The following is a 15668-nucleotide window of genomic DNA, read 5'->3' as shown; positions in this document are numbered from 1 at the left end:
CTTCTCTCACCCTGCAGCCACACCTCCAGGTTGTAAATAAGACTGAGCTCTTAGTCAGCTTGCTTAGTAAAAGGATTGTTTTGTCGTGTGAAGGCAAATATCAGCGTTACCAATGACTTTTTCCCCAACTTTCCACTGAAAATGGGACACTCATGGTTGAAATACTCTGTGCTCTCCATGGCTTTTGCTGATCTCATATGGGAGAGTCCCCCACTGAATCCTGCACAGTAAAAGAGCAGTGAAAGCATTAATTTCATCATGATGAATGGATACGAGGGATTAATTTCCAAATGGCACATTGAGCACTCCAACAAAATAATGCTTTTCCAGAGTTATTACCCCAAGCTGATAAAAGTAAAAAAATTTAAGTCTGTTGCTTTCAAATGAGTGATTTTATTTATCAGGATTATTTGAAACTTTAAATAACTGATCAAGGAACTAATTTGGAAAGTTTTTCAGAAGCATATGAGTGGCATTTTTGAGCAGTATGTAAAGGAATTCATTTTTTAACATTCCAGATACAGACCACAACTGTAAGGTCATTATAGATGAAAGAAAAGAGGAGAAATGAAAGGGATGGCTTGACGACATGCTGTAACAGGAGGACAACTTAGAAGAAGCAATTGCCATGATTTTGGTAATGAAATTTGTGGCTGTTTGTTGCTTTTTGTCTCGTCTTTTAATTTGGCTTCGATTCTTTTCCTCTCTTTGCTTGTTTGATTGTTGAATTCACTACACTTGTCACTGACATCACACCAATAAGAGAAGCTTTTTTTAAAAGCAATAACTGCATGCTGCTAAATAGACCACAGGTTCAGCTCATGTGATGGTGCATGACAGGATGTGGAGCAGAACCCAACAAATGGCAGCAGCAGCCCCCCACCCCCACCCCACTCCCCTCTAGGATAATTACACCCTGCACCGAGGTGAGGAGCAAGAGGAGAATGTTATGGCTGCAGGGCGTGCAAATTTACAACAGTCTGTGTGAGTGAGACTCAGCAGACTGACTCTGCTTTACATGTTACAGCAGGGAGCGTGATACGTCAATTAACAGCCAGCCTTTGTATTCATAAGTATTATTGAACACTCTGCAGTTCTGTGTGTGGTGAGGGCTTTTTACCCATACATGTTTTATAACTGAATAAAATGAGACATTTCTAAAAGTTGAATGTGAAATTGTTGTAGAATTGTATAGGCTATATTCTCTTTTAGAGAAACAGAAAGGGTATTTTACAAACTGTCAGTTTGAGCCAAACTGGGATTTTAAAAGACAATAATGGCTCAGAAACTAAAAATCACACCTTGGATTTCCAGGGATGTATTCAGTTGGTTTGATGTTCAGTTTCAGTTTTATTGATCCATTATTTGTTGATGTGCAGTTTTCAACAGTGTCAAATATTTTTCTCTGAGCTCAATTATATCAGCGAGTCTGCCATTACCTTTTTTCTTTGATTATAATATCAGTACTTGGAAAAGTTCACTATTGGTCGACCTCTGCTTGTTCCTAACTGCACGTTTGCATAATAGCTGCCTTGTGTCTGTTTGTAGCATCAGTTCTGCATATGTTGGGAAAGTAACGCTATGTGTACACAGATGATTATTTTGTTATTCAAGTTGTGAGTGGCAGTAAGCTGCTCTGCTCAACTCACTGACTCCACCCTGTTTGTTTTGCTGTGTAATAAGTGACATCCTGGCAGAGTTCTGAAAAGTCTGGTGGTGTTTCCCATCATCAAATTCCTGCATCAGGGGAAGGAGAGTGACACATTATGTTTAATTCAGAGGTGTTCATCATAACCTTTATTTAAACTCGGAGATATATTGAGGAAGCAACCTCATTTACAGTGTAGCTGAGACAAAACACAAAACATTTGAAACATACAATGAACATATTAGAAATACCAAAAAGATTAATTAAAAACAGAGAACAGCGGGCGGTGTTACATCTGTAATGACACTGCTGGTATTAGTCTTTTTTCTGTTGTCATCACATTAATAACAGGTTAGAAACATCCTTTAGATCCACCGTGTTTATTGGTTTAAACAAAAAATCATACTTTTCTGGCAGTTTTACACAATCTGAGTTCGCCAGTGTGGGTGCCCTCTAGTGGAATCCCCCAGAAACACACACAACACACAGGCAAGTATGTGAGCAATTACGTTAACGACGCAGCTGACAAACGCGTGGTTAAAAAGCGAGTATATCTCCGGACTTACTCCACACATCCAGCGTCTCAAATTACCTGCATTCCGGTGGGGTTGAATTAGTATGTGCATAAACTACAAGCAGCATACAGTTTATCATTTAATTATTCACAAATGTTGATGGCCGTGTGAAAGTTTGGAGTTTTGGTTTAGACACAGACCACCAGGCTCCAATTAGTGACAGACGTCGGAGCACGGTTCGTGACATGCATTACCCCATGGCCTCCTTCACGGGTCTCTTAACTCAGGAGGGTACAGAAATAATCCTTGAAGGACTTTTCTGACTTTAGATTGGTGTCTGTGAATGTTAAGGTTTCCTATTTATATTTTTTTGCATATGTGTGCGTCTTACAGCTCTTAATTGCCTGTTTGTATATGTGTTTTGGGTTTTTTTTCTGTATGCGGTCGTGGTGTTATTAGTGGAGTGATTGGGACTTGAGGGGGGCAAGTTACTGTGTGGTGGATGTGCAGGGTGGCGGACGGGGGGGTCAGAGGACAGGACCTCTCTCAGAGGAGTGGCTGTTAACCCTTGACCTCGCTGGTTAAGCCTGCAGGGCGGTGGTAGTCGAGGCGGAGAGGGGTGCACCCTGAGGTCCGTCTGGTTCAGGGGCACATGATGGCAGGCAGAGGGGGCGGTGAGGTGTCTAATCTGGTTTTTGTCTGCGAGGCGTTTTTACCTCCCCCACCATCCTTCCTCTGAGAACAGAGTTTGAGAGGCAGGACAATGTCAAAGGGAAGTGACTTATTTTATGAGCCATTTAAAGGGGATGGTGGTCTCCCCACAAAGGAAAGGCAGAGAAGCAGTGGAGTGCTGATAAATACCATGACACACAGTCACATGTTTGTTTACAAGATGCTGTTCTCTTGTTGGGACCGCCATAAATGGCACTTTTCCTGCACTGAGTGACACTTGAACAATGTTCTGCCTCTGTGTCTTATTACATCTTAAAGTACTTGGGAAGCTCGCACAGTGAGAGGCCCCTAAAAGGACGTCCTGAGAGCCAGTTCCCCCGTCACACAGAGACCATTGATGCCAGTGATAGCAAAGAAACAACTGATGCTTTCGTCTGACACGGCTTATTGTGAAACGTCAAGGCTTAAGCACATGCGTTGTTAATTTTTACAGGATCTCCCCCTTGTTAGCTCTTCAGACCCCTGCGTTCCAACTCGGCATTTTCTCCCAGTGCTTTGAGAAATTGGCTGCCAAGATGTTTTCACAAAGTGCGCATTAGCTAAGAATCTTCAGGTTTTCACAGGCTTAATCCTTTGAGCTAACAATGTGACATTTGTACAGACATTCCTGTGAAATATTGACCATCTCACTTTTATTTGTGTACTTTGGTAACTAGGGCTATTTTCCACGTGGATATAGCCCTTTTGATTGTACGCCTGTGCTGTGGGCAAGCAGGGGCCCCAGCCTGAGGAGAGACTAGATGGCTGTTTCACCTAAAAGTTCAGTCTCTGTGTGTGTGCTGCTCCCTGTACCTCCAATCATTCTGGTACAAAGAGCCATGTGTTGAGCAGTGATGTGATGTGTGAATATGTTTAGGTAGGGGCTGCCAACTGTGCCTGGGTATGCGCAAGGCTGCCTGTGTGTGTGCATATGTGTAAAGCAGCGGCTCGGTGGGCTGGGCGAGGGTTAGAGGGAGAGAGATGAGTTTGGGTAGAGTACTCGGGGAGAAGGAGTGACTTGAGGCTTATTTGGACTTGATCCCAGACAGAGGGGTCCAGTTTATGGCGCCATGGTGCATCCCTCCCCCTGGTGCCATGTTTAGATGACTGTATTACTACTAGTCACTTCTGACGCTGTAGTTACTTTTTCTTTTCTTTTTTTTTTTTTTTACATTTTAGCTGCCATGCCTGGCATACTGGGAAGTCTGATGTATATCTTTGTGCCGGGAAAACCTAATGCAGAAAAATCTTTAGCCCAAATTTACAAATGAGATAACAAAAATATGTTCAGCCATTCTAGTTAGGTCTAGCTTTGTAATGGAAATTGATGGGCGTTGTTATTACATGCACAAAAAGAATGAAAACATTCTCGCGCTGTTACAGAAAAATACAATCCACATGGCTCAGTTGCTATGACGACACATAAACAGCAGTGACCAGAAGTAATGGTAACAGAGAAAATCCCACAGCCCTGTGATGGAAGCAGAGAAGCTTTGACAGCCTCAAGTACAGCAGAGAAGCTTTTTTCTACTGATAAAGAAGTGTTTAAGACAGGAAATGAAAGCTTACCATTAAAGAGTTACCCTTTTAGGCCTTTTACTTCATCATTTTGACATTCCTTCAGCATTAAATTGAATTATACAGGGGCATTTTCATGCTTCATGTCTAAAAAATAAGCAAATTTCGCTGCATAGTACGTGTGAAATGTGTGAGAAGTGAAGGCTGTCAGAGTTAAAATTCATGGGATTTTCAATGAGCCTCAAAGCATACAGGTAATGTCAAAGCTGTAATTTGAAAGCAGCAGAGGCACACAGGGGCTCGAGTCAGTGAGCACGAGCTGGTGGGGAAAGCTAAACAGGCCGTTGGTGCCTGGATGCACTGAAAGGATCCCTGTGTTCTCCCAGATTCCAACAGCCAGGCTTAAAACAAAACATTATTGCAGCTGCAACTTTGCATTGGTCCTCCCCCTGATATCTCCTTTTAATTGGCTGTTAAACTCACTACTGGTGTTGCTTTAAGTTCTGAATTATGGCTCTGATTAGAGAGTTGAAAAATAAAAATTCAGGATATGTTGTGTTGAGGTTATTGGTTCAGTCCATGGTCATGTCACACTAATGTGAATCAAGTGCTTTAAAACCCCAAACTTTTTGGAAAGTTTCTCCAACTAGATTGAAATGGCGAAACAGCACTAAAGTGTCTCTGTTGCAGACCTTGTGATCTGCACTTGTGTCAGGAGCTGTATAAGTGGCTTTCAGCTGTTTTTCAGGTGTTTGTTTGCAGGGTAAGGAGTAAACAAGAGTGTAAAACCAGCACAGAAATGAAACACCATGACTATCGGATGGCTGAGGTCTCTTAAACATCATACATATGCATTTTCAAAGGGGCCTCCCCCATTCGCACCACAGCAGGAGACTGGCCTTTGCTGTACTTCATCCTCCTTGAGGAGTATGTTAATTTTGGGTTCTGTACTCATATTGCACAGTGACCCAACCTGCACCTAGTGGGAGTCAGACCTCTTACCTGCGAAGTGGCTGAAGAGCTAAACCTCTGCTCTTGAAAAGCTGTTCTAGAAAAAGTTACAGGATTGGGCTATCAATCTGGACAGGGGGAGCACCAGGATAAGAGCATGGCTGGCTGAAGACTGCTCCAAGCTGAGTGTCGCAATTAATCCACTTAAGTGCAGTTAAGGGGGTTTTCACACCCAAGGTGCTGTTAATTTGGTGAGGGGGTGAAGTTGTTACTTTCATTCAGACCTACAACAACCCTATGATGAAACAACACAGAGGGCTGTACTAGTGTCTCGCTTCAGGTGTTTGTACCAAGATAACTACAAATAATACAACAAGAGAAATCGATCTATGAGTAAAAAAAAAAGAGAGACACCAAAACACTGCTCCATGGTCTGTTATGTTTTGAGATGGCTCAATCACAACAGTGGACCGGCCTTGTGTGAATGACTAAAAGGGTGTCATTCTTCTATGCAGTGCTAAAGACAGTCTAAGCAGTTGAAAGGTTCTACTTAATATAAAAAGTTAAAATTCACAGCACATGTGGACTCTGACAGGCCTTCTGATGACAGGGTTTCTTTTGGTCCCTCAAATGTCTTAAAAGTCTAAAGTCTAAGTGTCTTCAATACCATTTTGATAGGTTAAAAAAGGTTTGGTTGACAAAATTAACAATGCTTCTCTAAAGTTGTACCACCTTAACCCTTACTGAGCAAAGCAAAGTTGTGGAGCCAGTAAACATAAATGCAAACTCTGGAACCTGATCAGAATGTGTTGCAATGTATTATGAGGGATAACATGACCTCTACTTCTACAAGTAATATATTTAAATTGTTTCTGTTAATTTAAGTGTAACTGAATATGTCTAAGTGCAAGTTTAATGAGATCTGACTTGGGATGATTGCATTTGGTGCTTGGTTAAAAATGTTCAAATTAGGAATTTTGGAATAAATTTACTTACAAGCAAACATAGGATTTTTATTTTTTGTTAATATTATTTGCACCTTTTTATTTAGATTCATAAAACTTCTCTGATTTCCAGTACAAATTAAAATTGTCATGTGAATGTGTGAGGAAAACCTGACTGTATTAGCTGAGTGTTTTGCAGTGTGCTTTGTGCTGACAGTTTGCTGTTTTTTACTCATCTCTTCCAGGAGCCCCCCTGAAAGTGTGTCCGCAGGGTTTCTCCTGCTGCACAGTGGAGATGGAGGAGAAGCTGAGCCAGCAGAGCCACTCAGAGATCAAAGCTCCTGTCTCCAGGCTTAGCACCAACCTACAATCCACCTTTAGACAGAGACACGACCACTTTGACAGTAAGCAAACACACTTCCATAACAAATACACACACATGCTCAGCAGCCACATTGTGCTACATACTACAGAGCCCCCCCCCAATAGATCAAGCACTTGTGTTGCATGATTCTTGACAGACGCCCCCACCTGCCAGTGCACTGCCTGGAGCGGAGACACTCAGTCTGTGTCTGTTGGCCCATACACCTGTCTCTCAGCGTCTCAGCTTCCTGCCTCATCGCTCCCTTGCTGCTCGGTCCCCCACTACCCACTTTCCTCCTCTCCAGAGAGACACGCGCGCTTCCAGACGGACCACACACATTTTCAGATTCAGTCGTCTCTGTACTTCTTGTTCCTCTGTGTGTGAGCACATGTGTGTACGCCTGTAAATATTGGGATCGGGTTTCCCTTGCTGAGGGTGCTGAGTGCATGGGAACATGCAGCAGTGCTGAGTCACCGAGGAAGCGTAGCAGCTTTTAATACCCTCATCCACCCAACCGTAGCACCAGTGCAGCTCGGCTGGAGAGAAGCTAGATAAGACTGGAAGGGAGGCCCAAGACTGTACTCACTGCCATAGAAAATCACATTTCCGATTTTCCAAGTATGTTTGGATTTTTCCTGTGGAGCCCAGATGTGTTGTACATGTTTTTATGTACCTCTGCGTACACATGAACACTGTTGTGCATGGAGGTCAGAGACCTCCAGATCTTATGTGTCTGTGAACGGCAGTGAGGGATAGTCAGTAATAGGGAGCGTGTGTATTGCAGCCAGATGTGAACAGGAATGTGACGTGTCGGAATGTAGTGGCTGCTTGAACCGTCCCGCCCCTCTTTTTTCCTCTCTTTCTGCCCTTTGTCCCAACCTCATGCCTCACTCAGCCCTCTGTTTCCACCTTGGACCCCCTCTCCCTGTTTCCATGTTTTCCTCCAGTCTGGCTGGATCTGTTTCACTCTGATCCTTTATGGTGTATGGTCTTGTTTCTGCCCTCGGTGCTATGCTGTCCTCTCCCTGCTTCTAATGTATTTGCTTCTTATTTTCTTGTCTCGTGGTGGTTTCTCAGACATACTTGTAGCCCTAAAACAAACAAGCAGTTTCATTAGTCTAAAGATCATTTCCATTTTCTATAACCTGTCAGGACATTATGAAAAATTACTTTCCCAAGTTCCCAGTGTGTATGATGTCTTGCAGTCAAACAGTCCAAAACCCTCAAAACAGTTAATTAAATATCACTGAAAAGTCATAAAAAAATCAAGAAAAGTCATGTGAATTGTATTCTTAAAAGATTGGCTGCCTTGTTGCAGATAGTTGCTTCTCTACATTGTTTAAAACAAAAGTTACCATAAAGTCAAATCATTTAGCATGAAGTCTAATTTATATGAATTCTTTTTTTGGTCCATTGATGCTTTAGTTTAGTGTTTATAATGTGCAAGTGTGTGATGGATGTCTTCCTGCCTCACTGTTTGACATCAAAGCAAAAGAGATGAAACTACAGCTTTAAAAGCCCTGCTGTCTGGTTTTGAGGAACTGATACAGGAAACATAATTACGAAGATCATTTCCTCCGATGCTATTTACATAACTAAAAATATGATTTCATGGCAGTGATTTTTTTTTTTTCTTCTTCTTGTTTTTAAGTTTCACGTCCGCTGTGTTCAGTCTCAACACTACAAGAAACAGAAAGCTGACCACTGTTTAATGATACCACTAGATTTATAAGATTTCATTTCAGACAACCTTGTCATCACTGTTGCAGGACCTTATCACCCAAGTACTGTACAAGTAATATACTAGTGAAACCATAAGAAATGACAGGTATCTTGTTAGCTTTGGGGTTGGTCTTTCCTATATTTCATTCACCTTCCTCCCTTTTACGCCCCCTCCTCATCACTGCAGGCAGGTTGCTGCTGTCTCTGAGCTGTTAGATGTGGGATCTCTTTACAAAGGCCTGCTGTGCTCTCTTCCACCTGGGCCATTAGACCGCTCTCTCACCAGATACGGTGACAGGCTCAGGTTGCTGTCCTATTGTTTCCTGTTGTCACACCGAGACACCCAGAAGCAAACACTTCCCCTCAGTGAAACTAGCACAGGAAGTGCTCATCACTGTCTTTAACGTTACTGAAGAAGATGGCAAGAACAATGACGTCATGAGGAGTGTGTGTGTGTGTGTGTGTGTGCGTGCTCACAAACACAGCACAAACATACATGAATGCAGATGCAGCAACACACAGTCACACACTAACAAACTCAGGAAGTGGTGTATGTGATTAGGCAGGCTCTCATCATGCGCCTGGAGCTAGGAGTCACGGCCAATTAAGACCCGGGCCAGAAATAGTTCTCCCCTCCTCGCTGTGTGTTTGTCCTGGCCTCTGCCTGTCTGTCCTGTTGCACTGACCCCCTCCAGTAGAGCAAGCCTGTGTCTGGGATTTAACTACTTGGATTAAGGCCCCTTGACTCCACACATACACATTTATAACAAGTGACATTCATCCGTAGCGCTGAAGTCCAGCAGCAGGAAGGACACAATCCCATCCCATAAGGAAAGGGAGAAGCGCAGAGACTAATTGGCACAAATAGGATGCAATTACTGCCTGGGCCGGGACGGGGAGGAGCAGGGTTTATAGGGACATGGGTAAGGGGTGGGGGGTTGCAGAGGGGAGGTTCACCCTGTGTTCCAAGGAGGAGGAAGTGGGAGGGAGTAGAAGGAGGGGAACGGTGAGCTCCTCTGTTCTCATGATGGATTGAGCCTCAGTTCATCACTCATAGTTCGACGCTCCCATGCAACATGTGGAATCGGTGACGGGAAAAGGAAAAGAAGGATTCCTCCCGGAGTCAACAGTCATCTTTCTTCCTTACATTTTGCTACAGCTTACACTCTTCTCCCATGTAACCTTTCACCCAGATTCTCTCAGACCATTGGCTGAGTGACAGGCGCATTTTTTAATGGAAAAATCCTGAGGGAGTGCTCAGCTTCTCGGCCTGTTGGCAGACGGCTGCGTGTCATAAACTGTTTTTAATGACAATGCAAGATGCCTGTGTAATGCCCCCCCACCCCCCACCCCCACCATCAACTCAGAGCTGGGAGACACAACAACACAAAATGTAAAAATGTATACATACTGGCATATTTTTCTTGGGTCTTTTGTTTATGCTGTCAGCTAAAAACTATGCAAAAAGTTGTATTATTCCATTTAATTTATATCATCCTTATTTTCATGTTGAAACAAGAATTTATCTTTATAACTGTGAATTTTCTGTATGTGATTGTAATGAATAGTTAAAACGGTTAAACCCAGGGTCATTTGTTTCTAGTTGGAATCATTTCAATGTAACACAAAACAATGGATTAGCCAATAGTAGAAGCTTCATTGTTATAAAACCAAGTTATGATTAGAAAACAGCAAAGGTAAGAAAAAATTCATAAGCATCTTGTCATAATGCGACCTTTATTTCTGCACTGCTTTGTCTTGTACAGTGAGTTTTAGCAGTAGATACATAATACTTGTTCTGTTGAACCTGCTTAGTGTTAACTCAGCAGTGCAAAGTTTGTTGCATTGGACTTTTGTTTTGTGAAATTACTCATGATGTATGCTGGTCTCAGACTGTTTAGATGTTTGCCCATTTTAAGTGCTTGTTTTTTGGATTGTGTTCTGTTCTCCTTTTTGTTGAGTTTTTAGCTGATGTTTTCTGGTTATATGGACGTTTGCCATGTGTATAGTGTTAGAAACATCACATAGCATTACCATGACAACACAGACAGAACAGCGGGTGTGAGAGGTTAAAACTATCAATGTCCATCTTATTACATCATTGTTATCTTGTTGTAAGTGAACTCAGACTGTACTTGTTTGGTTTATTTGGATTTAATGTTGTGAAAGCCAAGGTATTATACAAATTGAGCACAAAAAATGTCTTTGACCTCGTTTACATCATGCTACATCTTCGAAATCATTTTTCCTCGTCAGTGTCATTTATTCCTTTTACATTTTTCATGGTCTTGCTTCTTTTACACCATTTTTGTGTCATTATTTCTTTCCGTATCTCCTAGCCCTACATTAACCCACTAGTGCCTTTTATGCACCAAGCTTATCCATGCTCATTATGGGGCTTATCTGTTTTACATATAGACATCACTGTTCTAATAAACCCTAGTGAGGAAATAGTTTTAGCCTCTTCCTCCTCCTCTGTCTCCTTTCACTGACTTTAAACTTGTGGCTACTATGACATTCCAGGGGTGGGGGTGGACCTTTTGTTTTAATCTCTGGCAATGGAGTGTGGAACTTGGTGCCTTCTCCCTTGCTTTGTGTGTGTGTGTGTGTGTGTGTGTGTGTGTGTGCGCGCATGTGTGTTGGAGGGTGGGGGCAATGATGGCAGGGAGGTAAATGGAGGGACTGCAGTGTTTCCGGTATCCTTGGTGACACAGTGGGGATTTGGAGTTAAAAAAGCCCTCAACTTAACCCGCCCCAAGCCGCCCTCACCCCTCCCCTGGCTCATTTTTTCTTTTTAGTGTGTCAGTCTGAAGTGGAAGTGACAGCGCTACTTGGGGACTCTGTGTGTGCGTGTGTGTGTGTGTGTGTGTGTGTGTGTGTGTGTGAGAGTACTGGTGGCAGGGAGCGTTTAGTGACTCCCTCTGTGAGAGCATGGGAACTTTACATTTCAAAGCCAGGCAGAGGGCACCCAGAGAAACTGCAACGGGACAGAAGTTTTGTGCGCACGGGGCAACGAGGGGGGAGACTGAGGGTGGATAAAAAAAAAGAGAGAGAGGGAAGAGTGAAAAGACTGAGTGTATGCTTACATGCATGCGAGACTGAAGGTGAAACATTTGTCAGAGGCTGTGGAATTCTCATTTTGTTCAGATTAAGAAAGTTGGGGGGCGAGGAGGGGTGTTCGTGGGAGAGGGGCCTGGATTATTGGGGGTGGGGGAGAGTGTGTGTTGGGGGTGGGGGTGTGTGGGGGGGTGATGGACATTCCTCAGGATGAAGTAGGTCATTGTTCCCTGTCTCTACTGAAGAGAGCTCTCTGAAGGAACTGATGAAGTGAAAGCATTGGAGGGCGGGAGATGCAGGGCTGGATGGGGGGTACAGGTCCATATACGGGGAGGGGTATGGGGGGGCGGAGGGGTCGCATTATTCAGTAATCCTATTGAAAATGCCTCTGAAGGACAGTCCAAGAGAAGCTGGGAGAAAGGAAAGCGAATGGAATGTGACAACAGAAAAATGCTATTGATGGTGGTCAGTTTGAAGCGGCTTGATGTGGAGAGACGTCTCCACTGAATGGCGAGTCTGCAGCGCCGCTCGCTCGTTTCAGGCCTGACAGAGATGCTCCCACTCCACCTTTCGCCCCCCTCCTGCTTTACCCCTCTCATCTCCTCTTTTCCTTTCCCACAACACATTCCTTTGCCTTTCATCTAAGATTTTATGCTTAAGCTGTTTCTGTTGAGATACTAAATATGTCAGGACATGGGCACAGGTGAAGTGGAATAACCATCATTCAAATTTTGAGCCAGTGGATATACAACCAAAGTCCCCACAACGGTGGCATTTTCATGATTTACGCGCAAGACATGCACACTGTACTCGGAATTTGTATAATGTAATAACTTAATGGGAATCTCATGTTTGGGACAAGAAGCAATATAAAAAAGGCGATTGGATTAAGGTTTGATAAGATCAGCTTTCACTTGCTGCGGTTCTTATAAAGTTCCAAACAATATGTTATCCATCATACAAATTCAATTCCCTTAACTTTAGAATCTTACAATGAATAAATCCCTCCCTGTAGACAGATCGTGAAATGTTAACAATGTATGATTGTTTGTTCTGGCTCTTTGGCAGTTTAGTCATCAATACTAACCCCCTCCCTTCTTTTCTCCCACAGAGTTTTTCCGTGAGCTCTTAAAAAATGCTGAGCTCTCACTGCACAACATGTTCGTGCGAACATATGGGATGATGTACGTGCAGAACGCAGAGCTGTTTAAGAATTTCTTCGAGGACCTGACGCGTTACTATGTGTCTGGCAGCTCTGCCATCAATCTGGACTCCATGCTGTCAGACTTCTGGGCTGAGCTCTTGGAGAGGATGTTCAGGCTGGTCAATGTGCAGTATGAGTTCAGCGACGCATACATGGAGTGTGTCAGCCGGCACACGGAGCAGCTGCAGCCGTTCGGCGATGTGCCTCGCAAGCTCCGCATCCAGCTGACGCGGGCCTTCGTCGCTGCACGCACCTTTGTACGTGGCCTGGCCCTCATGCCAGAGGTGGTCAATAAAGTCTCCATGGTATGTATGATGTCTGTGTGATCGCCTTTGCTACAGCAGTCAGTGACATATGTTTAAATAAACTTCCACTGGATACTAAGAAGTGTTTTTTCCAAAACCAGTTCATCTCTCCTCTGTGATTTCTGACTTTATATCTGTCTTGGAAAAACTTGCTGTAGTTCCATTTCTGGTTCTGATAACACAAACCACTTTTGACTTTAGTGGGATGACATGTTTTTCCACTGTGCTGAATGATTCATTGGTGATTAGATTATACTGTTTTGTGGAGAAGGCTTATAAAATTAATGGTCATGCTTTTTCAGAGATGAAGTATGTGTCTACAGTGGTGTTGGATGAGTGTTTCTGCAGCTAACTGTGATGCAATGATAACAGTGTGTTTCTGCCCCCCTGCCTCCTCTAGGTCAGTGCTTCTCCCAGCTGTGTGCGTGCGGCCATGAAGATGTTGTACTGTCCCTACTGCTCCGGCCAAGTGGCTCTGAAACCCTGCCAGAACTACTGTCTGAATGTGATGCGTGGCTGTTTGGCCAACCAGGCTGACCTGGACACAGAGTGGAACAACTTCCTTGGTAAGTGGCCATAACGGTGTGAACAAGGCCACCTTCTTAATTTAACCTCTCTTATAGTTATAATTATCTAGAGTGTTTGATTTGGCTGCTTGCCACTGTCGTACTCATATTTCAAATAAAGCATCATTAAATTTTGATTGAGTCTAATCTCAACATGCACCCCTTGTCTACCTCGAGGGTGTGTAACCAGTGTGACATGATGGAACTGGGGTGCTCAAATGAGTTATTTCCGTTTCTTGTGTATTGCACCTCAGCTTTGCGAAAAGAGGTTTAACAAAGAAGTACAGTGTGAAAAATCATGTACAAGCATGTCGGCCATTCTTTAGTATCTTGTTTAGGTAAAAGAGACTGGGAGGGGTTGTACATGTTGTGGCCCACAGGATGAATGCTGCTCCTTTGTTTGGTAAACACAGACCCAGATCATTTTCATTACATCATACACTATATCCACTGTTCTTCTCTCTGTGTATTAGTTTTATTCTACATGACAGGCTAAATATGTTTCCTGGCATCTATAGCATTACATGTGTCTATCCCTGGCTCATGGTGCCTCACTGCTGACACTGCTACTGTCTGCTAGGGCGTCTGGTTTCTGCCACCTCCTCACTGTGCAGAAGCTCGCAGGGCTCTGTTTCACTGGTTCAGGAACCGTGCTTCCCCCTGGTGGCAGTTGTGTGCAGATTCAAGCGTAGACTGAGGAAATGTATGTTTGCAATGAATCAATTCTGTCACCGTTTTACATTTCATAGTCCTGTGTTCTGGCTTTTAGATGCAATGCTCAGTCTAGCAGAGAGGCTCGAGGGTCCTTTTAATTTTGAGTCTGTCATGGACCCCATCGACGTGAAGATTTCTGAGGCCATCATGAACATGCAGGAGAACAGCATGCAAGTGTCACAGAAAGTCAGTATCTTTCAATCTTTTATAAAGATAAACAGAAAAGGAATAAAAACATTCAGATCCACTCACTATGTGTTATACTTTCACCTCTTCCAGGTCTTCCAGGGTTGCGGGCAACCTAAAACGAGCATGGCCTTCCGTTCCAAGCGCAATGTCAAAGAAACCGGCTTTACCGGCCGCTTCCGCCCCTACAGCCCTGATGCAAGGCCCACTACAGCAGCTGGGACCAGCTTAGACCGACTGGTAGGAAAGCCCTAATATGACCCACATGTGCACAAACCGCTTCTCCTTTTTACAGGGACTTTTTAACAAGTTGATAAAATGATTAGATCATGAAGTGATGCTGCTCCTATAAAGTTGAACATTTGTTTAAAAATTGTATTCACTACACAAAAACACTTAAATTGTCCGTTTCAAAACTTTTTCCCTGATTCTGACATCAGTGAAGCTTTCAAGTGTGGAACAGACAGGTCATACATTAGACAATTTGACTTCAAAATTTCAAAACAAAGCAAGCAGGTAGACATGAAATTAGTCTTAAAACTAGAAAAGCACTTGGAGAGCGCAGACCTCCGCCAAGGCAGATCAGTCGCACCCCCCCCAATCACCACCAAAATGTAATCATTTGTTCCTTATGCCAGTATCAACATTTCCTGAACTTTTCATCCAAATCCATCCATAACTTTTTGAGTTATCTTGCACACAGACAGACAGACAGACAAACCAACACCAGCAAAAACATAACCTCCTTGGCGGAGGTAATGAGCTCAAAATGGTATTATACTCTTACATTTGACAGAAACCCTGTTTTGACCTGGCTTTGTGTCTGTTTTTTGCATAGACGAGTGATGTGAAAAAGAAGCTAAAACATGCAAAGAAGTTCTGGTCCACGTTGCCAGAGACGGTCTGTGCAGGCGAGAGGATCGCACCTGGAGACGAGTGCTGGAATGGAACGGCAAAAAGCAGGTATGACGAGCCCACAAATGGAATATTTCAGCTTCATTTGAAGCATTCTAAAATATTTGGGCAATTTTAGAAAAGGTATAAACGATACATTCGGATTTAACACAGGTACGAGTCGGTTGTCATCGGAAACGGACTGGCCAATCAGGTATCGAACCCCGATGTGGATGTTGACATAACAAAACCAGACACTGTGATCCGCAGCCAGATCGCAGTTTTGAAAGACATGACGAGTCGACTGAAAGCAGCTCACAGCGGCAACGACATCTCTTTTGATCCCGGTTAGTGAGTGTAGCATTCCAA

At 43.4% G+C, this 15668-nt stretch overlaps 1 protein-coding gene across 1 annotated transcript in view; it reads left to right on the top strand.

Moving 5' to 3' along the window:
• gpc4 (glypican 4) overlaps positions 1-15668 on the top strand; it is a 32828-nt gene that overhangs the window by 13875 nt on the left and 3285 nt on the right. The window contains exons 2-8 of the mRNA XM_030145791.1: positions 6533-6691; positions 12542-12939; positions 13340-13505; positions 14275-14405; positions 14499-14645; positions 15244-15368; positions 15474-15646. Coding sequence (XP_030001651.1) covers positions 6533-6691; positions 12542-12939; positions 13340-13505; positions 14275-14405; positions 14499-14645; positions 15244-15368; positions 15474-15646 — 1299 coding nt within the window. The remainder of the gene's footprint in view (positions 1-6532; positions 6692-12541; positions 12940-13339; positions 13506-14274; positions 14406-14498; positions 14646-15243; positions 15369-15473; positions 15647-15668) is intronic.

Source organism: Sphaeramia orbicularis, chromosome 10 (assembly GCF_902148855.1).
Source record: "Sphaeramia orbicularis chromosome 10, fSphaOr1.1, whole genome shotgun sequence".
Lineage (NCBI taxonomy): Eukaryota > Metazoa > Chordata > Actinopteri > Kurtiformes > Apogonidae > Sphaeramia > Sphaeramia orbicularis.
This window is presented reverse-complemented; position numbering and strand designations above follow the sequence as displayed.